The sequence below is a fragment of the Saccoglossus kowalevskii genome, chromosome 15 (genome assembly GCF_978046115.1).
Source record: "Saccoglossus kowalevskii chromosome 15, keSacKowa6.1, whole genome shotgun sequence".
Classification (NCBI taxonomy): domain Eukaryota; kingdom Metazoa; phylum Hemichordata; class Enteropneusta; family Harrimaniidae; genus Saccoglossus; species Saccoglossus kowalevskii.
Window position 1 is genome coordinate 31,329,074 of NC_140655.1, and position 27,189 is coordinate 31,356,262.

The window sequence follows — 27,189 nt, forward strand, 5'->3', positions numbered from 1 at the left end:
ATTGAAATGTGCATTGCTAACAGCGGAGCTATCTCAGCCGATAGGCTGCTTGTTATCTTTTTCAAGTTGTAAAGTTGTAGTATTTAGTGGTCATACTGCTGTACTTTCCAAAGTAAGGGTTGTGTCAATAAATAAATAAAATCACGGTGACCGTGATGAAATGAAGGATACAGGTAATTGAAAAGCTAGCTGGATCTAATTCTTCGTTCATTTAGTGTAAAAACAAAAAGATGATATGAACTGGAACAAGTACAGTGTTTGACGCAACGCAACACAAGTGTGTACACAATGCGACGTGGTATACTTGAGCGACGTCGCCTGTCCCACTCTGTGGCGAGTTTGCAAATTTGTTCTCTCACTACTTCTGAAATTTGATGTAATTGAACATCGAGTTAAAACTTAACGTGGTTTTCACAAAAGTGGGCGTGGTTTCTAAAATATGGGCGTGGTCATTGTTTTCTTGATGTTTCGTATTAAAGTCGTATGACATACATCATTGACCTTTCACCCCTGATACAGAGTTCATTCTCGAAATCACCTGACTCACGCCCCTGCGCTCAAGTCATGATAGCGACTGGTCTTGCATGGGATGTGCTAGTGGGAGGAGTTGTCATAATGCATCCTGAAATTCTTATTGTACTTCTCTATTGAATCAATGTTCGACTATGATTGACTGTAATCATATTCTGACATCGCAGTGGTAGTACAGGAGGATACCGTACTTTACAACGCTGGACTTAATCGACTTCAAACCGACTTGTCGTTTTGGGGGGGAGTTGGTATTTCAAACATGGCAATGAAGTTAAAAACCAAAAAACGTTTGACCAATGTTACAACTGGTGTCTTTTTTCTGATGGGAGGAATTGAATACGGTGAGTACGAAGTCTCACTTTGTCCTGGCACTTTGTGTATGGTTATCTATCAAAGTTACCGGGTTTCCTTGTTTGTGGTACGACTCATGGTTACTCGAATCGGGGGTTATATAGGGTTAGGGTGTACCTAGCTGCAGTTCTGTAGCTCTTTTCGTTTCACTGAAGTTAGTTGTTTATTGCTGGTAGTGCTATTACAGTACTGTAACTCCTCGGAGAAAGACCCCGCCCCCATATCGCGACCACTATACGACAGACGAAATAACCGGCAATAAATATACCTTGAAGATACTAACGGTACTGTCTAGTATAAATCCCCTGATTAAAAATTGCGAGAATTATTGAAGTTATTGTTTTTATATTTCTTTAGTCTTTATTTTTTTTTAATTTTACTGTTTGTTTTTATTACATTTGTTTATTTATGTATTGTTATTCTCTTTACATTACTAAATCCTCTGATGATTTAGTTGTGTAATAAAGTTATTATTAATAAACCCGTGGAGCTAAATATAATTTTACCCTCCATGGGTTACCTAAATTACCGGTAACAGGGTTAGAGTTGTGGGGTTTAGTGTATATTAACTCTGAGTCCACAATCCTAACTTATATTATATCGTAACCCTATATCTTAACTCCCAATTTGATCATCCATAGTTAATGAGTGCATGACCTGCTTGTATATATTATTATTCTCACATGTGGATGTGACGTCTGGGGTGCTGAGTTTTCGACCAAATCACCAGTTGAAGAAGTTAATGTTGGATTCTGTCATTATGTTCTAGGGGTATCTCGAAAAATACCAATCATGGAGCTCTATAGTGAGCTAAGCATATATTTCCTTGATGTTTTCATCAAACAACTGTAAATTATTAATGAGACTGTGACTTTCACATTTAACAAAAACCTTCAAAGCAAATTTTTTCCTGAAATTATATGCTTCCTAAATAGAATTGAGCAAAATACTGTTACTTACATGCATAAACATTGATTACAAAATATTTTTGGCATATCCCTACTTGTGACAAATTTAAAAATTTAATGACATTCAACTCTGTAATAGTGCTTATAAATCTTGGAAAATATATTTATACAAGGCCAACTAAATAAGGGAGAACGTCCTCACAAGGAAATCATGAAATTAGTATATGTACTCTGTGTTGTATATTATTATATGTTATAGTCATATGGGCCTGTGGCCTGGAAAGACATTAATAAAAGGTCATTATTTCTTTCATAACACTCTTTCAACAACTCAAATTGACCAAATCAAATTCAACATCAGCAAACTAATATTGTCTTATTGGAAAATTGAAATTAACAATGACAGATGATAGGTCTTGGTTTAAATTATCTTTGGTACATACATAACGCACAAAAAAACATGTGATTTGAACTTATTATATTTTATTTACTTTTTTAAGTGCATAGTGGAGACAGAATACTTCAATGTCTTTATGGCAATCAAATGCAAATTTATCTTCCAATAAATGAAAAATACATCTCGCCAGAAGTGTTCAATGCGCTGGTTATATACACTTTTACCAGATATAGAACTGCCCTTTCCCTGCCCTATCTCTGGATGAAACCACAACAATTTCCCGTTCCTTGTCAGCTCTCACCGGAGATAGCACACCATATAGTTCTGTGGGAGTATTGAAACCATTTTATTCTAACTTCCACCTAAGGGGACAATTCAGAAAAATATCAAGTTATTGTTGTCCTGTGTATGTGTGTCCTGGTTTATTTTGGGGTTAAAAGGTAAAAAGTCCAAGATCATATCAAAAAACAGATTCATTGGATTATAGTTTCTCAGTTAAAAGGTCTGCTGTGTTTATACTCAGAATGTACAATTTGCCCTGAGGTTACTAGGTCAAAAGTCTTATGTAATGTGCTAATATATAAATAATCCATGCATCTATGTACAGTGTATACTATCTATCGTGCAATCCAGTTTATTGAATGTTTGTAAAATCAAAAAAGTTAGTATAGTATAGTTTTCTCGCCTTTTACAAATCTGTATTTTATTTTGCTTAAATTGTATATATATATATACTGAACTATTATTTGGTAATTTTTATACAATAGGTGATTTCCCGTTCAACTGTAAGATCATGAGTGTTGTGTGAAAGAAGCCCGCAATTTGATTTTGAATTTCTTTATTTCGTAGCTCACATCGAAAGGCCGATCTTTGACAGGGGAATATTGCGTTTCATTACCCTTACTTCATCGAAAATGACCATTATCAAATGTGTACAGTACATTATTAAGCATGGAAATTTCCCCAAAATACTTTCGCGTTTGTCGATTCTCACACGATGTTTGACCTTTGTTTGTCCTGTTTTTATGTTTGATTTCACGCATAACACAGGATATCGCAGTGAACGGGAAATGGTCTATTCATGTTATATTATTCTGTGAGGAAATTTATTACAGTACATATTAATTGAGGAACATGTTGGCTAGTATTTTCTTGTAGAATTTTGCTTGCATATATTGCTGTTTTACTATTTTAGGAACGTTTATACAATTCATGTTATATTGTTCTATGAGGGACATTGAGTATAATACAGTACAAGAACATTAATAATTTTTTTATGTAATTATGATGACTTTATTGTTCTTGTTCTTTTTGGTCAGAATTGAATCTAAATTTTGGCCAGTATGGTTCACACAAAATGTTTAGATATATTATTGTGTTGATATACTCACTTTCTCCATGCAAAGAAAAGATCATGTATCATTTGTTATTCAATCTAGATTCTCAATGGACAAAGTAGTAATAGTTGCACTATGTTGTTTTTGTGCTTTCAGCCGTGATTCTTCCCACTATATGGAAGTACCTACAAAGCATGGATGAAGACGTGGAGCCAATATTTCTTGGTTTGTGTATTGCTGCCTTCAGTTTATCTGGTTTGTTTGCTGGTATTGTCTTTGGTAAATGGCATGATAAAACGGGAAACGTCAAAGGAATTATTTTATTTGCAAATCTCTGGGAAATAGCAGGTAAAATATTAAAATTATATTTTTATCTTTCTCAGATCAGAGTCAAAAATGTTTAAGATGTGCATGAATTTAATGTGAAATTTTTGTTATAACACAGTTATTTTCCACATTCTTTTTCGTCAAGCGGTGTTAAGAAAACTGCTGAAAGGAATGGTATGAAATTTTGCATACAAATAGACCCTAATGTAACTTGGTTTGCTTGGTTTTCAGAATTTTGATTGGTGCATTGGTTGGGGAGCCATTTTAGATTGCATTGGAAATAGCCATTTTGAACCCTTTTTGAGAGCCTAGTCATTCTGATTTTTGTTTTGTTTTGCTCTATTGGGATATTGCCTACCTATTTCACAAATGTTTTTTTCTCTGAAAAATGTTAAAACATGTTTTAAAATCTTCTTCTTTAGAACCACTAAACATATTGATGTAAAAGTTGTCTATTTGTAAAGCACATTAATGTTTGAAAATTGTTTGAGATTGGTCACATGGTTTGACCGGCATATTGGATATCTTCTAAACAGGAAGTACTTAGAAGTTTTTTACTGATCCCCCACTTATCCTTTTACTTTGAAATTTGCAAAAGGTTAGCAGAAGCCAAGAAATAAAAGTCAGTTAAAAAAGATACATTATAATACATATAGAATGTAAAGATGATGCCCAATTATTTCTATTATTATGTAAATAATATCTGCACAAGATGTCACAAGAAATGTATTATTTTTATTTTAAAAAACTTTGAAATTATTTTCTGTTTGCTGCATTATTGGCATTTCAGTTGCTAACTCAATGAAAAGCACTATGAGTGTGTGTCTACTAGAATTTGCATATGAATAGAATGGATTGCTAGATTATCCAATCATTACACAGAATTTAATTAAAATAGGTCAGTGCTTTTGGATGAAGTTATTGCAACTCCACTGGTGATTTTTGTAAAGTCTGAGAACATAATTATGTGATAATAACAGAACATCCTGGCACATCGCTCTGAATTTTGATACACTGTATCCTGCAATTGTATTTTCACAACTAAAGTGCAGGATGTACACCACACTACGTGGTGTATGAATAACTTTCATACCCCACAAAATAATGTCGCTGAGTACACTGCATCACTGTGAAAAAACTTTAACACTCCACTGACGTCTAGATGAGGTCATGGCATTCTCTTATATTATTATACATCTGTCACCGTAATACCATAAGTTACAGCGTGCTGTAATTTTGAGGTATTTTACAGGGCATTTTCATCCTGCCATATAAGGAAATGCTAATTCCAAATATGAAATGATTATGCGCATAAGCGTCCTCTAATAATAAAAACAAACATGGCTGCAATCAGGGTTTGACTGGACTCCACACAAAGAAGTTCGCTGATTCTGTTCTAAACTTTTTGGATTTCGGCATTCCCATGACTCGGACAGTACGCCGTCGCATCAACTTCTGCTGCGCTTCAGTTGAGACTCCCGCTGTACTGTCTTCATGCATACTTTAAGGTATCCTCGTAATAACCTTATATTATATATCAGGAAATCTGCATGAAACAATTTCAATATATTTTAATATGTCCATACAAAGAACTTATTAAGTTGCATTATAATGACTTAAATATCTTATTTCAACAGGCAATCTAATGTATTTTGTGGGGATATCCAAATATTTTCTGATATTAAGTCGTTTGGTAGCAGGTTAGTGAAATTTTATCACTTCTACAATAGGTTGTATCAGAGGTACATTACTTGGGGTTTGCAACGCGCATAGTTCTGTATGGTGACATCATGTCAAAATCCCATTCAAGTCTCATCTCGTAGATAGCGAGACTGATGCTACGACCTTCTGCCATGACATACATGTATATCAATGTTCAAGGTTTGTAATAAAACATGTCTTGCCACTATCATAGTGAAAAAATGTAATACATCGAAAATGTGCAGAAAATATAGTTCTCGTAATCCGTCATATGGTAAGCAGCTATTTTGTTCCACCTGGACCTCCCAGTATCCTAGTTACCTTTGGCATGTGCATTCGCATTGTTCTGAGTTGGGAACGCTTATACGAGAGCGAGATTGTAACGGGATCTTGGTATCATGTCACGCTACTTGCAAACCCCAAGTAATGTACCTCTGGTTGTATATAGATAAGAGATTTGATTCTGATCAGTATACAGTCTGAAAGGTACATGTTGCTGTAACACTTTTATATAAAGGTATAAATTTGGCAAAATGTCTGTCTGTCTGCTGGTCTCTTGTGAGCTCAACTATGCAAAAAGTTTGCATGTGATCTATTTCAAATTGATACATCTTAGGTATTTAGCCTTTGCATCAATTTACACCCGAATATATTTAACTGTCATTTTACCCAATCGCACGATGTTTGGTGTGTTAATTATCTGCTACTTGCAACATTTCCAAAGGGCAAGGTTGTAATAGTTTCACTATGTTTTACTAATTTTGTTAAAACTGAATCATTTTAGCTTTTTGAGAAACACATCTATTTTGAATCATGAAAACTTGTTACTTGGTTCACTAAGGTGTTGGTTCTGGTGCTGGTGCTGCCATCTTTGCACAGATCACTCACACAACGACTGATAAAGAAAGGACAGCAGCAATATCTGTTGCCATGGCAGCTAGACAAGTTGGATTATTGATAGGACCAGGCTTAAATTTATTTCTGGAGCATTTGAATTTTTGGATTGGTCCTTGGCATGTAAATGCCTTGTCTGCACCTGGGGTAAGTACAGATATGTATTCAAAACATGTTTTGACTCGAGATGTGACTGAATTTTGGTATTATATGTCATATTTAATTTCTTGATGACTTCAAAAGATGATGTAATAACAAAAAAGATTGGCAACTATATTCATAATGCATTTCAATCAAGAAATGAAAATGCCATTTGATATGTAACACTTGTTTTATCCCATTAACAAATAACTTTTTGTAGTAGTAGTTATCACAACTAATCTTTATTGCTATTAACTGATAGAAACATTGTATTTCTAAAGATGCAATAAAGTTATTATTATTATTATTATTATTATTATTATTATTATTGTAATCTGTTAGAAATGCATTTTCTTCCAGAAATACTCTAATTAAAAAGTCTTTAATTCCCAGAAAAATCAATGATTGAATACTTGAACAGTTAGAAAAATGGGGACTTATATGACTTACTGTAAAATTTGTATTAAAAGCCGTGGCTTCTATTAAAATGGTACAATGCAACAGAGGGCATGTGGCTTATATTAGAGCATCTGCACATATGAGAAATGGTGATTTTTTTTGGTCTCAATTGTTCAAAAAGAATGGGTGCGGCTTCTATTAGGGATGTGTCTTTTAATACAGATTTTACAGTATATGTATGATATACCATCTGTGTATCCTTGTATATGTGCATTTGTATCCAGCAGTTTTTTCACACAATCTTGAAAAGACCAATTTCAAACTCAAGATGACCGATTCAAGATGACCGAATGGCAGCCATTTCAAGGCTAAAAGTACATCAAAATCACACATTCGCACTTTTCCAGAAACAAGTCATGCATAGATGGATGGATTCTGTTCAACTAGGTACTGTAAAATACTTTATTTTCACTTGGAATTAATTTTCGCTATTTTCGCTGAAGGAATGATTCAGTGAAAATAAAATCCAGCGAATATACCTCTTTTCCTATATTTTACATTAAACTCATCAAAAATCAGTGAAAATAAATTCCATACAAAACACCCAAAAATATTTTCAGCGAAAATTAATTCCAGCTAAAATAAAGTATTTTACAGTACATACATTGAACATAATATAGCCAAGATGCATGTTATTTTATTTTCTGAATCAGGTGGCCATTATATTTTATTTTAATGAATGCAATTTTGAATCTTCATGAAAACTACCTGCTCAATTGCTTGGATATTTGGTATGTAGGTACCCCAGGTGTACCTCTGTCAGATTTCTGCGTCCATGTGAATTGCAGCTATTTTAATGTTCTGTGTTTGAATCTGAGTTGCTCAGGGTGATTTTGTTCAGCACAGTATATACATATTACAAGTTGCGGTACCATGGTGCACGTCATTTTGTTTGTCAGATCAGATTCAAATTGGCTGACTGGTAGCCATTTTGTTTAGTGAATTCAGTTCTGAAGCCATATCCCTGGCATGCATTGACTGTTTGTTGTTGAAACTTTATATATTACAAGTAACCTGTAGAATGCTGTGTGGGTAATATTTTTATATTGATTTTTGTTGCATTTGCAGCAAATAGTTGCCAAACAATGAGAAATCTATAGGATTGGATATTAGACCTCTCAGCTGGCTTCACATGCATAGTTCAAGACTGCCTAACCGGTGCTTATACCAGGATTTAGTTGCAGCACTGTGGTCTGTGGTTACAGCTTCATTTTCCGAGTAACCTCAAGAAATTGACATTACAATAGAAAATAAAAGACTGGCACTCCCATACAATTAATAGCAAGTGAAATTCCTGGAATTGAAACATAGATTTTGAAGTCACTGATGTAGGCATTGAATAACTTCAAGTTGGCATAAAGACGAGATAGTTTATTTAATCAGTGCTGAACTAGAGGTTGAAATTATAATTAAGTTCGTTGTCGTATAATTTGTTTATTTAAATTTCTCCTGAATTCAAATAGAATACACTGGTGAAAGGATGTTTTTGAGGTGTGGTTACATTGTGTATGGAGTGGCAGGGTTGGGTGTCATATAATTTTTTCATTTTCAACTATCATGAAATCACACAGAATTTCACTTAATTTATTTTCAATGAAAAGTTTTCAAGCATACGGTGTGAATCAAATTTTCACTGTGCTGTGTCAAGTCTCAATAGAGTATGAGGGAAATGGCATTTTCACTGGAATTTATTTTAGCGGAAAAATGTTCACAGTGAAAGGAAGTATTCCACATTATTACATATATACTGCAGTTTATTTTGATTCGTCCCTGAAATCAAAATCGGTACTTCCACACCCCATATGCAAATGAGGTCTGAGAGCGAATAAAGTAGTCCGTTCAAGAGTAGCGTTTTTCGAAACATAGCAGAAATAAACAATATTTAGAAGTACGATACTTTACGTTTGGGTACATGAATATATTTGCCGAGTGAAATGAAATTTGAACAACTGTAATGGTACTTCTAAGCAGTAACTTATTTTGACTAAAACTAATCCACTTGGATTGCCCTTAAAATCACTTTAATTTTGTGTATCTGTGTGTGTGTGTGTGATTTCTAGTGTTTTCACGTATTAATTCTTCTGTGATTTGTTTGGCTTGGCCGATTTCGCTCAAACTTAGCAGGTAGGTCACACCTTCACCCTAGTTATCAGGAAATGTATCTCCTACAAATTTTGGATACAACACCTCAGACATAGCTCATTTTGCTCAGCTTGAGTGTGGGCACAAAGTTACTATTGGTAAAATCTGAAAACAAATTCTGACCACCGTTTCCACGGAAACAGCCAACAACTGAATTTTTTAATACCTTCACGTCAAATGCATGCATCACACACTACATTTCTATGAATAAAAAAGCATGGACGTAGCTCATTCTAATCCGCTTGAGTGTGGGCAACAATTTACTGAGATTTTTTTTGGCTTGGCTAATTTTGTTTATAATTGACAGGCAGGTCGTACCGTCACTAATTGGCAAAACAATCCTGGTCCACAGCTACCATGGCAACAGCTCAAAACTGTTTTTTGAATACTTTCGACCCCAAATTTATTATCTCCCACTAGTCTTGTATTCATGCCTTTTATTTTGGCTACGTTGCACACCGGTAAGAGATCACCGACGCCGACATTGTTACACTGTATCAACGTAATCCCGACGCAACTTTGAACTTTGAATGAACTGTAAATGCTGCCTGCAATCTAGAAAATACTATCGGTTGGAAATAATAAATTTAAGGGATTGTTCAGTTTCTCTGGCCTGGGGGGGGGGTCGGCAGATTCCATTTTGTCAGCTGTAAATCTCAGTTGACCCACCCCTATCAACAACAAAAAGTGGGCGACCCCCTAACATTATATTTTAAAACATGCTGATCCCCTCCCCCAGAAAAACAAAGAAACATTAACAGTTTTGGTTCTGACATGATTGCAAAATGTATGATGTGCATTGAAAATATCGTGGTTTGCCGTAATTTTAGTGTTTGCATGTAATAGACCAGTCACCTTAGGAGGGGAGGGGAAGCATAAAGCCAAAAAACGACTACAGAAAAGGCTGCAGGAAGTAGGGAAATCTACGCTGCTAAAGATAGTAAATAAAAACAAAGCTGTGGAGTACTCACTTGATAAACGCCCTTATAAGATAGGAAAAGAGGATTTGAATCTAGGCGGTTTGAAAACTAATTTGGATTTAATATATCTTTCATATCTTATAGACCAGGAAAGCTTTACACCTGAAGCACAGTCTGTGCTTATGAAAACAAAGGACACTTTGATTTTTGTATAAATTTGTGTTGGATTTTGGTATTTTACAGAGCAAAATATGCATATTTAAAAGTTAAAAAAACAAAAAAACTATTTATTTATATACATGAATCCATTTAACTTTTTTGATTTGCTGAACAAAAACTGTCACTGCTCTTTGTACTAATTGCTGTGTTTTTCCGTCTCCAGCTACAATTGGATAAATCCAGTAAATATCTTATACAATGGTGACTTCAGACTTTAAATAAAGTAATCTGATATCACATGGACTTGGGATGTGTTCAAAACTTAACTGTATAATTGCATGGGGCTCTGCCGCATTGCATAATCTGTTAGTTATTTGTCAACTTCAACCCCAAAATATTTAGCCTATAACATTTTTTGCATCAACAAATTTATAGGCAATATGGGTAATAGTTATTATTAAGAACACATTTGTACGATTAACTTTTTAATCTATTGTTCTGAAATAAAATTTTAAAAAATATATGCATAAGCGCGTGTGTGAATTGTGGAAAACAGGGTGACCCCCCCCCCCATTCGCAAAATCAAAAACAGGGTAACCCCCCTACTGATCCACCCCCAGGCCGAAGTAACTGACCAATCCCTAACAACAGCATACGTCCTAGCAATAAAATAAAATGACTTCTAAGGACTGAATGTTTTTTTGCGAAATTTGTATACGGTGCCCGGTTTTAGTTATAAACCGACGTTTGCTTCACATTCATGTCCTACCATGGCAACAGCCGAAAACATATTGCTAGTTTTTTTTAGTGGAGTGGATCGCCAACCGGCTTGTTTTCATTGGCAAAATCGTTCAGCAACATGTTTGGCATAACAGGTGTACATCACATGGACTACTACGATTGAGAGAACTTTATGTATGTTGAATGAGTTTTATAAACCCCGAAGGGCTCTTGGAAGATCCACCCGCAGTAAAATTAGCGATTGCCATGGAGGCGCAACCATCAACATCAAAATCCCAGGAGGTTTCTGCTGGCGACGTTACCCAGTTCCAAATAAAGATCACCAACGCCAAATAAGCAACATTTTAACCGGTAATCAAAATTAATTCAATCCACGGCTAACAAGCAACATCACAAGTGAAGTTGTAGCGTGAAGCTCAGCGACTACTGCTGACAACGTAAGTCATGCTTGCGTGCCTTCACCATTGTATTCAAACGAGTCACGTGGTGTGCCGTTCTCTTTCAAACCCGGGATTCGATCAATAGGGGAGTTTCAGTAAAAAAACACATTGCAAATCATGCAAATTCAACATTTTCAAACCAGTATACTAAAAACAGAAATGCTCAGCGATTCAAAAGAAGGATAGATGTTACTTTTCATTATACACATCTCTGTTGATACAATCCCTCACATATTCTATTCCCAGTTATACCTGCGTAAATGGATTAGCCTCTTTTGATGTTGATATTCAGACTAAAATCACGTGACAGGCTGTTAAAATTGGCTGTTGCATACACTTTCGCCGGTCTGGAAAATGTGTTTAGTTAGCTCTCATTCAAGTAATAATGCAGATTTCCCAGTGGGAGTGAAACTATTCGACTCTGCCATTAAAAAATAGGGGTGTTTTGAGCAAAAAACGAATAACCCTGGAGTGCACACAACACACTGAATTTCGGAACAAATCTTGCATTATTTACAGCAGCAGAATACCACAGAAATATCAGACGAAACATGGAAACACTATATATATGTATTTCGGCCTGAACCCTCTCTATTGCAATTCCAGGAATTACCCCCCGTATGTGCAACCATTTTCCACCTTGGTACCACCCAAGCCTGAAAACAAAATCTTAATACCACGCTGAAGCGTTTGGTAATAAAACTTGAATTCATATGGACTATGGTAAATGTAATACATTTATTACCGCTAACACCTGAGCGGAGTGAAGCGACTACTCAGCGTAGTCACTAATGACCTTTACAGTGAGTGTAAAAGTAATAATATTATGAGTGTTTCCTCAATAAAACCAATGTCCTGTTTACAATAGTGGAACAATGTTTGCATTTTCATTTTGAAAACTGACGCCATACATCAGCCAGGCCTGTTCAATGTTTTTTTTTTTAAAAAGCAGTATGACTTTACTCTTAACACTATAAATTTTTACCATAATTTTAAACTAGTGTAAAATTGTAAAATTAAAAGTTGTTTCAGAGGGTGAATTTGGTCTCTATGACTATGATTTTCACCAAAAGTTGGTATGGTATGCAAATATATAATTATTACAATAATATTTAATGTTGTTCACCAGGAGAGAACAAAGGCTTGCCAGAGGATATTCTCTTCAAAGCCGCTTTTCACAATTGAGTTTTGGTTTCACAGTTCTGAATAAAATTACTAATTTTGCTGCAGGTAATGTGGCCACAAATCACCTTTTGAGTACAACATAGTTTGTCATAGAAACAAAAACATTGTTGCACTACTGTAAACATCACACAGTGTTTATCAACGAAACAATCGTAATATTATTACTATACATGTTAATAATAATAACAAATTTTTATTGCATCCTTGAAATAAATTGTCATCAGTTAAAAGCAATAACAATGAAATACATTAAAAAAAAAAAAAAATGAAAAATGCACAAAAGAAAAGGGGGAAAAAATGATAAAAGTAAGAATTATCTTTTAATTAGATGTTCTGTTCTGATGTCAAATATGGCATATGCATATTCACCCACTTGTCTTATAATGTTATGTTCATGTATTTCTCAGATTTTTATGACTGTTTTATGGATCTTGATGGAATTGCTGGTCTTCTTTGCTTACTATGATTTACCAAATATTGAGGAACAAGAGAAGATTCTTGCAACAGAGGCTGCCAGGGTACTGGCTAACGTCATAAATTATGATGAAACCGATCAACTGATACCAAATGGTGAGGCACTATCAGATACACTTGATTTTGCTGGTGATCACAAATCATCTCGTACGACTTGGTATGATGAGGAATTTGATCCCCAACAGGATAATGGAAGATCTTCCGGTCAAAGGTCAAACATGCCAACCCAGTACTTGAGTATAGAGAGAACTTCAGAAGATGATGAATTCAAAGAAGCTAAAAAATACTCTCTGGAACATGGATCAGAGTTGTATCCTGGAAAGTGGACTTGGATGAAAGGTATATCTAACTTTTTCACATGATGTACATGACATTTGATTTAGATAAGTAAGGTACTAAAACAGTTAAACTAGGGAGTTAATTATGATACTGGTACAGCTGAATTTGGCAGTTAAAGGCCCAGGTATACTATAAATACGCTCCTAAACAATAGGGATTATTTCCTTGCTTGTTACGCTGTAGTAAACAGCTCCAGCCAAGCTCCAGTAAAAACGCGTTTTCTCGAACTTACATGTCTATTATGTCGTGCCAAAGTGGATGCATGTGACTATGAATATCACAGCAGTGACTGTGTGTAGTATTTATGACAATAAATAGTGTACGAGCTGAGATTTTGGCGGATAAAAGTAAAAAACATGAACCGGGGAAAGGGATGCGCGACTAATCTTGAATAATTACTATTGTCAATCAAAGTCACGTGATGTTGGACCGCTGGAACAGGATGCGTCATAGGCTATGCAAGTGTTTAATACCATGCATTAGAATAGCCACACCTCCAATTCACACTTGCCCGGGGCAAGTGAATTGGGCCTTTAAGTAGGATACTGGAACAGCTGAACTAGGGAGTTTAGTAAGATACTGGTACAGCTGAACTAGGGAGTTAAATAGGATACTGGTACAGCTGAATTAGGGAGTTAAGTATGATACTGGTACAGCTGAATTTGGCAGTTAAGTATGATACTGGCACAGCTGAACTAGGGAGTTAAGTATGATACTGGCACAGCTGAACTAGGGAGTTAAGTATGATACTGGTACAGCTGAATTAGGCAGTTAAGTATGATACTGGCACAGCTGAACTAGGGAGTTAAGTATGATACTGGCACAGCTGAACTAGGGAGTTAAGTATGATACTGGTACAGCTGAATTAGGCAGTTAAGTATGATACTGGCACAGCTCAACTAGGGAGTTAAGTATGATACTGGCACAGCTGAACTAGGGAGTTAAGTATGATACTGGTACAGCTGAACTAGGGAGTTAAGTAGGATACTGGAACAGATGAACTAGGGAGTTAAGTATGATATTGGTACAGCTGAATTGGGCAGTTAAGTAGGATACTGGCACAGCTGAACTAGGGAGTTAAGTATGATACTGGTACAGCTGAATTAGGGAGTTAAGTATGATACTGGTACAGCTGAACTAGAGTTCAGTAAGTAGGATACTGGCACAGCTGAACTAGGGAGTTAAGTATGATACTGGCACAGCTGAACTAGGGAGTTAAGTATGATACTGGTAGAGCTGAACTAGGGAGTTTAGTAGGATACTGGCACAGATGAACTAGGGAGCTGGGTAAGATACTGATACAGCTGAACTAGAGAGTAATGTGTGATACAAAACCTTGACAGAATTTATCAAGCCCCCTAAGTCAACCTTGACAGAATTTATCAAGCCCCCTAAGTGAACCTTGACAGAATTTATCAAGCCCCCTAAGTGAACCTTGACAGAATGTATTAATCCCCCTCGATAAACCTCAACAAGATTTATCAAGCTCATTCAGTAAACTTTAACACGATTTATCAAGCCCCTAACCTCAAAAAGATTGATCAAGCCCCCTAATCTGAATCAGATTGATCAAGCCCCCTAATCTGAATCAGATTGATCAAGCCCCCTAATCTGAATCAGATTGATCAAGCCCCCTAACCTGAATTAGATTGATCAAGCTGTTTCAATCAGTAATGTCATTGCCAAACTCTTATAATGCACTTATTTGCAAGTTGATACAAATTTCCTCTGACTTCACATATACTTATTGTTTTGTATTTTCTTTTTCAGAGTATGTCAGAGAAGAAGTTGTTGTAATTTTAACAGGGCAATTTTTCTTTCTTTACAACCAGACTGCACTAGAAGTAAGAATCTGTGAATCATTATTCTGTACATGTTTTGTTGAGACACTGAAAGTGAATTCCAAGTTTGTCATGGTTGATGTGTTGAGTTGTTGCAGTATATTTTCAAACAAAAGTTTTCTTCATTATCTGTACCACCAATACCTACTTTGATTTGCAGTTCTTAACGCTTTGAATGTCATCATTTTTCATTCCATTATTTGCAAGATTTTATGTATTTTTCTATAATTGTTTTCAAAATTTTGGACCAACTTTTCTATTGTCTACAAATCATGATCACAATTTGGGGAAAAAAAACTGAAAATAATATGGGTTTTATTACCTTGCCCGTAACATCAAAGATGGAAGGGAAAGGTATATTAAGGGAAAAATTTCTGTCCGGCGTTGTTGTTGTTGTTGTTGTTGTTGTTGTTGTTGTCGTCGTCGTTAATAATTGTCATTGTGTGCATAATAACTTTACTAATTTTATTATAAACTTTATCAAACTTGGTCACCTTATTCATCAGTATAAAGTCTTCCCTGAGTATGAATGACAGATGTCCTGTATGAAAATATCGTGCGAAAATTGAGAAAATCTGATAAAATATTTTGACTGTTTCTACTTGACTGATCACTGGTGATACACATCACACACTGATGACTGATACACATTCAAAGGTCACTTATCTCAGTGGAAATATGCATTGTTGTCTGTGTTCAATGAAGCAAATGATTTATCTTGTAATAATAACCTTGGTATCCCATGGGAATACTAGACTGGGTTTTAAAACCAACTCATGGAGAGAGTTTTTGCACATTTGCAAACCTAAAATCATTACAGAAAACAAGATGTCACAAAAAAATCAATATAAGCACTCCTATGAATTGGGTGCCAAACTTTGATCAAGATCTGAATCTAATAGAAAATCTGTTTAGTCCTAAGTTATCAAATCAAAAACAATACATAAATCAAAGAAAGCTTAGAAAGAACTCCCATGTGCTGAGAGTATTGGAGACACATTAAATTTAATTCGAAATTACTTAGCTGAAAACTAATTATGCAAATCAGAAAATTAATATGACCAGATTTGAGTGTAAAACTAATGAGGTCTGCACAATGTAACAGAAAATCTATGTCTCCAAGTTTAATTGAAATGTGATTAGAACCAAACAATTATGAATTATTATGCTTATTAGGGAATTAATATGAACAGATTTTTACCCCAAACTAATTAGGTTTGTACATTGTCCTAGAGCATCTTTGTACTAAGTTTCATTGAAATGGAATAATTAGTACCGTGAAAACTCCAAAATTTCGACCCCTCTAAAAATTCGGCCGCCTATTTATTTGCCGGGTTTCGGTGTTTTATTTACCTCCAAATTTTCGACTCCACTAAAAATTGCCGACTCATTCTTATTCGAAAATTGCGACCAGTTTTAGTTTTCCCCCAAACGAAAAAAAAAAACAATGTGAGCGTTCAAACGGGACCTTCCTCGAAGGCATGAATCCGGGTTTCTGATTGACTGAGAGATTTTTATTTTATTGGTAACGAAAATATATTCTAAATAAACGAAGTTTCAAATAAAAACGAACACAAAAATCTCGGCATGCTGCGTTTCTGAATTGTTGATTATTACTGTACTCAGTAGTGATTATAATAATGTACACAAAATAAATTTGTTGAATGGTTATGAAATACAAATAAAAGTCAACCTAGTTTCATCGTAAGCGAATGATTCCGGTCTCGTATAAACGTTTGATGCTGTAGGATATCCGCCATGTTCTCTTAGGTCAAATAGGTCAAATCGCTAATTAACCAATCAAAAAGCTGGATGATGCCAACGTGTTCAAATTACCATAGCTTATTTAAATATGTTAATGTTATTGAACGCAATGCGGAAGAGATTGATGTTGTAGTACGATATTTTGGCTTGGATTTTGATGCGAAAACGGCATGATTTTTTTTAAATAAAAAAAATAGTTGTTTTTAAAAAATAAACTGGTCATCTGAAGAATAATTTAACATTGTTCACAGTGATAACAGCTCATTCTCGAAAGGAAGCTTACCCGCTCACGCTAGTCACGATAAAAATCATACACGTGTACTCTTGAATAGACAGACGTCAATGACTACGGTAAAACTTAGACTCTATTTTAGCCGGCAGGATTGATTGAAATGTCCGAAAAATGATGCCAAAATACACCTTAAAAGTCCCATTTTATTTTCTTAAATCCCATTTTATTTTTTAATCCAAGGGCGAATTTACGGCAGAATTTGGTCCCTCAAATAAGGGACACGTGAGCTTTGATTCTAACCGGATACATTGCACTGGGTCGGGGAGATAGTTTGCTAAACTTCCATGTATCTTTTGTCCAATGGGTACCTGTACTTCGAACATTCGCAAGTTTTCCTAGGTAGTGCGAGACAGCTTTGTCTTTTGACCTATTAGTTTTGTGCTGACCTCTTCTCCGCGTCTTGATGTTTTGTTTTGCTTGTCATAATACTGATTGATGACTTTGTTTAGATTTTGAGTTACAACTCGGCCACGACCTTTGCTTTTATCGTGAAACATGAGGAAGTTTACGTCAATTGACGGACATTGCATTTTTTAAAAACTAATGAAGCACACTGTCTATCATCCCCATTTTTTCATTTGCTGATTTCTATTCTGAAAAATTCGACCGTCCGAAAATGCACCTTAATTTTGACTCTAAAAACACGTCACATTTCTAACACCAATTATTTAAAACCGGTCGAAATTTTGGAGTTTTTACGGTACTTTAGATATCAGTGTGAAAGCTTAAAATTGGTTAATTATGCAAATTAGGTAATTAATATGTACAGATTTTAACCCACAATTATTCAAGTCTGTCTATTGTCCTACAGCATCCATGTACATTCATTGATATGTGATGTATAGTACCTGAGATATCAGTGAGAAAGTTGGTTAATTATGCAAATTAGGTGATTAATATGCACAAATATTTTCGGAAACTAATTGGGTCTGCATAATTCTAGATTCATTGAAATGTGATGATTAGTACTTTAGATATCAGTAGAAAAGCTGAAAATTAATTATGCAAATTAGGTATTTAATATGCACAATTATTTACCCTAAAACTAATCAGGTCTCTGCATAGTCCTAAAGGATCTATGTACCAAGTTTCATTGAAATGCGATGATTAGTACTTGAGATACCCGTGGAAAAGCTGAAAATTAACTAATTATGCAAATTAGGTGATTAATATGCACAAATATTTATTGAAAACAATCAATCTCTGCATAGTCCTTGAGTATGTAAGTACCAAGTTTCATTGAAATGTAATGCTAACTACTTGTATCAAATGCTGAAAATTAATTAATTATGCAAATTAGGTAATTAATATGTACTGATATTACCATAAAAACTATCAGGTCTGTGCAGTGTCGTATGACATATATGTACCAAGTTTCATTGAAATGTGATGATTAGTACTTGAGATATCAGTGGAAAAAACGAAAATTGACTAATCATTATGCAAATTAGGTAATTAGTATCAACGGATTATTACCAAAAACTAATCAAAACCTAGCATTAGTTCAGAGCATCTATGTACCAAGTTTCATCAAAATCCAATGAGTGGTTGTTTAGATATCAGTGGAACAGTCATGGAACCACTAAAAAATAGCTAATTATCATGCAAATTAGGTAATTAATATGCACGGATTTTTACCAAAAATTAATCAAATCTGCGCATATGTTCAGAGCATCTATGTACCAAGTTTCATCAAAATCCAATGAGTGGTTCTTTAGATATCAGTGGAACAGTCATAGAACAGCTAAAAATTAGCTAATTATCATGCAAATTAGATAATTAATGAGCATGGATTTTTACCAAAACCTAATCAAATCTGCGCATTGGCCCAGAGCATCTATGCACCAAGTTTCATCAAAAACCGATGTATGGTTCTTGAGATAGCAGTGGAACAGTCGGACACACATACACACATACACACATACATACAGACACACTAACTGCAAAGACTCCCATTTTGTGCTTCGCACATGGGAGTCAAAAATACATAAAAAGCAAAACGTTGCATTCACATTTTATAGAGAAAATTGTAGTTGCATGGTTTATGAATCTATTCGCGTCTAAATGCAGCACCTTTTTTCTGAGATGAGGCATTTGTTTTTATACTAAAAAATCTGAATTGCTTTGAATAAAGCTGGAAATATTTACATCTATCATTGACATTCGGTAAACTGTTGTTTCAAGCCTAATACTTGTTTGTATTCAAAATTAATTATGACAATGCATATTCATATTGAAACAAACTATGATAAAAAAAATAATATATAACAAGTCATTGTCAATGACACGTCCCCGTTCCGTTCATATTTGAGTGACATATGCATTCAAAGCAGATCATGACTGAAATGCATTTTCGGCCTTAAAATGGCCATCATTCAGCTAATCTTGAAACAAATGCACATAATTATTTGTGACATGATGTAACATGTGTGTGTGAAGTTTGAACTTGATCAATCCAGACATGTCTCAGATACGAATCCAGAACTGAATTCTTTAAAACAAAATGGCCGCCAGTTGGCCATTTCAAACCCGATCCAAAAAAAAAAAATGACGTTCATCAAGGTCCTATTTTGTTTAATGTATGTACCAAATTTGAACAAAATCTGTCTATGCATAACTGAGATCCGGGTCCGGAATGGTGAAAATGTGCGATTTTGATGCATTTTCGGCCTTAAAATGGCCGCTATCGTTAATCGGATCATGAAAAAAATGCATGTGCATATGTCCCATATAATGTGTGATGTTTGAACTTAATCGGTCCATGCATGTTCAAGATACAGGTGATCATGGACGCACGGACACACACAGGGCAAACCATAAGTCCCCGTTTTCGGACTACGTCCAAACGGGGACTAACAAAGGGCAAGGTCACCAGAGTTCAACTATGTTTTGTTGTTGAAGAGGTGATGTGAATAATTGAGTATTATTGAGCATGTTTTCTTTTTTTATATTACATCCATGAATATCTGTATAAAGTGCAGTGTAATGTGTAGTGGTTTACTAATCTGCATATAATTTGTAGCAGTTTAACGGAGACTATTAATTTGGGTTCGTTCCGTCTGTACGTCCGTTCGTAGCTATATCTCGGACACCCATTGACAGATTTCATTCAAACTTTAAATGAAGACAATACATATAATGTCTTACATATGCACGTCAAGTTACTTTATGATCGGAGAAAAAATGGCCGACTGGCGGCCATTTTGGATGTAAAATTTGCTATTTCTGATACTGCAGCAGTTTCTCAGAGATGACTTGGCCGATTTGGATCAAAGTTGGCATGATGATCATGCATATTGGGTTGTAGGTGCACGTCATTTTTTTTTTTTCGTGATTCGAACAAATATGGCCTACTGGCGGCCATCTTGTTTTTCATGGTACCCATGCTATTTTATTTTGAATGCAATGAACGTTTCTGTTTAAATTTTGTACAAAGATAGTATACCAAAAGATACATCTGCACCATCATTATTTTTGTGATTCGATTCAATATGGCCGGCCAATGCCCAATTTTCATGTAAAAGTGCTAAATTGTAATTTTTACATGTCCGGAGTTGTTTCTCAGAGATGACTAGGCCGATTTGGATCAAAGTTGGTATGGTGATCATACATATTGAGTTATAGGTGCACGTCTTATTTTTTCCGTGATTCAAACAAATATGGCCGACTGGCGGCCATTTTGGTTTTCATGGTACCCATGCTACTTTCTCTATAAATTTTGTACAAAGATAGTATACCAAGGGATACATGCGCACCAACATTATTTTTGTGCTTCGATTCAATATGGCCGGCCAATGCCCAATTTTCATGTAAAAGTGCTAAATTGTAATTTTTACATGTCCGGAGCTGTTTCTCAGAGATGACTAGGCCAATTTGGATCAAAGTTGGTATGATGATCATACAGATTGGGTTATAGTAGCACGTCATATTTTTTCTGTGATTCAAACTGATATGGCTGACTGGTGGCCATTTTGTTTTTCATGATACCCATGCCTACTTTCCAATGAATGCAATGAACATTTCTGTTTAAATTTTGTACAAAGACAGTATACCAATAGATACATCAACATGAACATTATTTTTGTAATTTGATTCAATATGACGGACCAATGTAAAAGCACTAAATCATAATTTTTTACAAATCCATCTCCTATTAATGGTTTCAATCTAATCTCAATGACTTCATCAGCATCAAATTGATATGTCAGATCACAAAATTTTGGACTGGGACTGTGTCATTAACAATGACAATACACATATAATTTGTAGCAGTTTACTAATCTGCATATAATTTGTAGCAGTTTACTAATCTGCATATAATGTGTAGCAGTTTACTAATCTGCATATAATTTGTAGCAGTTTACTAATCTGCATATAATTTGTAGCAGTTTACTAATCTGCATATAATGTGTAGCAGTTTACTAATCTGCATATAATTTGTAGCAGTTTACTAATCTGCATATAATTTGTAGCAGTTTACTAATCTGCATATAATTTGTAGCAGTTTACTAATCTGCATATAATGTGTAGCAGTTTACTAATCTGCATATAATGTGTAGCAGTTTACTAATCTGCATATAATGTGTAGCAGTTTACTAATCTGCATATAATGTGTAGCAGTTTACTAATCTGCATATAATGTGTAGCAGTTTACTAATCTGCATATAATTTGTAGCAGTTTACTAATCTGGATTTACAGGGATAAACAAGTTGCTGTAGCAATGATGAATTGTTTATTTAAATAAATATATAAAAATGAGCAAAATGTTGCACCAATGTTGTTTGGAAAAATTTCAATTAATTGATTCTACATTTTACTCTGTCTTTGTCTTTTCAGACCAATTTAACACCGTTGGCACAGAATATTCTTGGCTTTGGTGAAATGGAAAACAGTTTGTTTTACTGTTTTGCAGGGTTAGAAGTAAGTTGAGTGAAATAAACACTTTTTTCTGTGTCAAATTTTTTACGCAGTGTACATTTCAAAACTAATTTGGAAAATCTTGATGTCCGGCATGGAAAAAAAATGATTTTTTTTAGCTCTGCTGTCGACTTTGTCGAGCTGAGCTTATGACAGGAGTGAGTGTCTGTCGCCGTCGTCCGTGTCAATGTTTTACTTTTTCGACTTCTTCTTGAAAACTACAAGCCTGAATGCTTTGATACTTGGCGTATATGTACCTTGGGTAGGCCTCTCTCAGATTTGTTCATTTCATGATGATATCTTCAATTATCTAATTTTGGTGAATATTTTTGTCATTTTTGGTAAAAAGTGATATTTTCAACTTCTTGTTGAAAATCGCAAGTCCGATTGCTTTGATATTACATATACAAATGTATAGGTACTACATGAGGTCCTCTCTCAGATATGTTCATTTTGTGAAGATATCTTTCATTCTCTAATTTTAGTGAATAGTGATATTTTCGACTTCTTGTTAAAAAACGCAAGTTCGATTGCTTTAATAGTATACAAATTGTTCATTTTCTAATATCTTCTGTTCTTTAATTGAAATGTGCATTGCTAACAGCAGAGCTATCTCAGTCGACAGGCTGCTTGTTATTTCCAATATCAAACTGAAGGTAGTCAGACAAAATACAGTTCATGACACCACAAGCATCAATCAGCCTTACGAATAACCACCACATCTTCAAATCCGAGTGTCAAAATTTCAGAAAACATTATTTTATAAAAACTACTAATCTTATGCTAATTAGGCATAACACCTTAGTACACCTATGAAATATATTAGCAGTTTAATGATTGAGACCTCTATCATGAATTGAGACTAATTGCAAACACATACATCACATATATTTACATGTATTCATCACAAGTACTGATTTAAAATCAGACTTGCACAACAAAGACTCTTTCATATATTAATTGTCATAATTGTGTTTTTTTTACTTTCATTTGAGTTTCTTCATTCATACCATCATATCTGTATGTCCTAAAACACTCATAAAAGAACTGTAGTCACAGATGAAAACTTTAACATACGATTGCTTTCTTTAGGTACTTTTAACATTCATCCTGGTCAAAATACTAAGCAAAAAAATTGAAGATCGTTCAATGTTAGCGCTGGGGTTTGCTATTGAAATTGTTTCAATCTCTGTGGCTGTGTGGTATTTCCCTGCTGCTGAGGAAAGCAAGAGTGAGTGTTTTTTTGGAATTTAAAAATATCTTGTTACTCCCAAAATACTGCATTTTGTCTTTTAAATTATTTTTGCTAATTACTGGGTAAAGTATTTGACAGCACACACATTTTGCAGGTTTAATCAATTTGTCGACAGAGGGCGCTGTGCAGCGGTGAAATAAATGGGAAAACACTTTTAAGTAAAATTTAATCACATGAATACTTGGTGATATCAAACAACGCTATTATGTATGGTGTTTAATGGCTCATATCTCACTACTTATTTTATAAATCATTTTATTTATGCCCATTATATATGTTTTGTTTTCAGATGAGTCTTACAAATTGGCCATGTTTATCTGCATTGTTCTAGTGCAAGTATTTGGCTTGCCCTTCATATCTGCTTGTGTCGTTTCTATGTTTTCAAAACACACAACAGAACGTACTCAGGGTAAGTATGACAAACACTTCTGAAATGTTCACAGCAATTACTGTGAACACATGAACAACCATTCTTGATATTAACCAGCCAAGTTGCATCCAAACCAAGGAATGAAAACAATTCTGGCATTTTTTGGCGCTAAATATTGATATCCGAATGGTGGCCATTTTTGCGGTAAAAATTCATCAAATTTATCTTTTCTGTCTTCCTGGAACCAGATTTCAGTTTTGTAATGATGAATTTCATTCAACCTTGGTACTTATATTGTACATTATGTTATCTTGCTGCATGTTACTTTGTTTTTCAGATTGAATTCAAAAATGGCCAACTCACGGCCATATTGTTTTAATGAATGTTGTTTCGAAGCAAACTTTATACATTCCTTAATCTTGATTATTAATTGCAATTAAAAACTTGTTTTTATATTAAAGGACTTAGTCAGGGTATCCGCCGTGGTGTGGCTAATATTGGAACAATACTGGGACCAATCTGGGCAGGTGGTACATTGAATATTCTGTATGTTAACATGGGTGTGATGGTTGGACTTCTTTTTCTTATTATAGTAAGTATGTTCAATGCACAAGTGTATGGAAGGCTGAACAATGACATGCATCCAGGCTTATAAATAACATATAATTAAAATAACTTGCTTATTCATAGTTCAAAGTTTTGTGATGAGTAAATAAAATATGATGAGGGTTATGACCCTGATCTGTGTCTTGACAGCATTTCAATGAACTACTGTAAAATACTTTATTTTAACTGGAATTAATTTTCGCGAAAAAAGGCATTTTTGTATGGAGTTTATTTTCACTGATTTTTGATGAGTTGAATTGTAATTAGGAAAATAGGTATATTGCTGGATTTTATTTTCACTGAATCACCCCTTAATAAAGTATTTGCATTTTACAGTAGTACTGCTTATAATAGTGTTTACGATGTGTCTAGACCAACCAGTGAACAGAAAAGCCTGGACAATCAACCACTAAAATAATATCAATACAGAATCATCCAAATCTCTACATGAATTATATTTTTTCAGATGATGATGATATTGTCTTGGAAACATCTCAAGACTCCAGAGAAGTTCTGGTGGCTGAAGAAAGATCAAAGTAAATCTATCAATTCTGATGCACCATACTACAATGACAGGATCCTATAGAAATCAAAATAGGACTTTAGTAATATCAACATGCTACAGAAATCAAAATTTCCATGTAAGAGTGATGTTTATTCAAGAAATATTTACAAAAAAAGTTATTTTTATAAAATTAAGAGGACCACATTCTGTGCTTTTTTAAAACTGAGCTAAAATAACCTCACAGGGTATGTTATGATGTTTATAGAAACAAACATCAGTTTTCAGCAATCATAAATGTATGCCATTTGATGACGCATTTAGGCAATGTTGGCTTGTCTATGTATTCGCGTACACTAATTGGTTCAGTACTAGCGTACACGGATTGGTTCAGTACTGGCGTACACGGATTGGCTCAGTACTGGCGTACACGGATTGGCTCAGTACTAGCGTACACGGATTGGCTCAGTACTAGCGTACACGCATTGGCTCAGTACTAGCGTACACGGATTGGCTCAGTACTAGCGTACACGGATTGGCTCAGTACTAGTGTACACGGATTGGCTCAGTACTAACGAACACGGATTGGCTCAGTACTAGCGTACACGGATTGGCTCAGTACTAGCGTACAGGGATTGGCTCAGTACTAGCGTACACGAATTGGCTCAGTACTGGCGTACACGGATTGGCTCAGTACTGGCGTACACGGATTGGCTCAGTACTGGCGTACACGGATTGGCTCAGTACTGGCGTACACGGATTGGCTCAGTACTAGCGTACACTGATTGGCTCAGTACTAGCGTACACGGATTGGCTCAGTACTAGCGTACACGGATTGGCTCAGTACTAGCGTACACGGATTGGCTCAGTACTGGCGTACACGGATTGGCTCAGTACTAGCGTACACGCATTGGCTCAGTACTAGCGTACACGGATTGGCTCAGTACTAGCGTACACGGATTGGCTCAGTACTAGCGTACACGGATTGGCTCAGTACTAGCGTACACGGATTGGCTCAGTACTAGCGTACACGCATTGGCTCAGTACTAGCGTACACGGATTGGCTCAGTACTGGCATACACGGATTGGCTCAGTACTGGTGTACACGAATTGGCTCAGTACTGGCGTACACGGATTGGCTCAGTACTGGCGTACACGGATTGGCTCAGTACTGGCGTACACGGATTGGCTCAGTACTGGCGTACACGGATTGGCTCAGTACTAGCGTACACGGATTGGCTCAGTACTAGCGTACACGGATTGGCTCAGTACTAGCGTACACGGATTGGCTCAGTACTAGCGTACACGCATTGGCTCAGTACTAGCGTACACGGATTGGCTCAGTACTAGCGTACACGGATTGGCTCAGTACTAGCGTACACGGATTGGCTCAGTACTAGCGTACACGGATTGGCTCAGTACTAGCGTACACGGATTGGCTCAGTACTAGCGTACACGAATTGGCTCAGTACTGGCGTACACGGATTGGCTCAGTACTGGCGTACACGGATTGGCTCAGTACTGGCATACACGGATTGGCTCAGTACTAGCGTACACAGATTGGCTCAGTACTAGCGCACACGGATTGGCTCAGTACTAGCGCACACGGATTGGCTCAGTACAAGCGCACACGGATTGGCTCAGTACAAGCGTACACGGATTGGCTCAGTACAAGCGTACACGGATTGGTTCAGTACAAGCGTACACGGATTGGCTCAGTACTAGCGTACACGGATTGGCTCAGTACTAGCGTACACGGATTGGCTCAGTACTAGCGTACACGGATTGGCTCAGTACTAGCGTACACGGATTGGCTCAGTACAAGCGTACACGGATTGGCTCAGTACAACCATACGTAGATTAGCAAAAAGCACAGCTCATGGTTCATTTACTTATCTTGTTTGTAAATATCAGTCTTATGTTTTGTATACAGGGTTTCATGACATCTCATATGTAACTTGCTGTAAATATAAATCGTCAAGCACTTTTATTATATTTCTTGAGGATAAAATTTATTTGCTGCCAGAACTGTTTTGACTCTTGTGTGTGAGTACACAATGGGGGTCTTTGCAGTTAGTGCGTCTGTTCCACTGATATCTCAAGAACCAATTATCAGATTTCAATAAAACTTGGTACATACCGGTAGATGCTCTGGAATAATTTGTAAACCTGATTAGTTTTTGGGTTTCAATCTG

At 35.6% G+C, this 27,189-nt stretch overlaps 1 protein-coding gene across 1 annotated transcript; it reads left to right on the top strand.

Annotated features, from left to right (window-relative positions):
• The first annotated feature begins 567 nt into the window (after positions 1–567).
• LOC102807499 (uncharacterized) lies at positions 568–26,063 on the top strand. The gene is made up of 11 exons (XM_085508394.1): positions 568–872; positions 3,681–3,872; positions 5,489–5,551; positions 6,394–6,593; positions 13,041–13,446; positions 15,217–15,290; positions 22,181–22,264; positions 23,354–23,492; positions 23,806–23,925; positions 24,348–24,478; positions 24,959–26,063. The coding sequence occupies exons 1-11, from the start codon at positions 791–793 to the stop codon at positions 25,076–25,078; spliced, it is 1,611 nt and encodes a 536-aa protein (XP_085364520.1). The 5' UTR covers positions 568–790; the 3' UTR covers positions 25,079–26,063.
• The last annotated feature ends 1,126 nt before the right edge of the window (positions 26,064–27,189 follow it).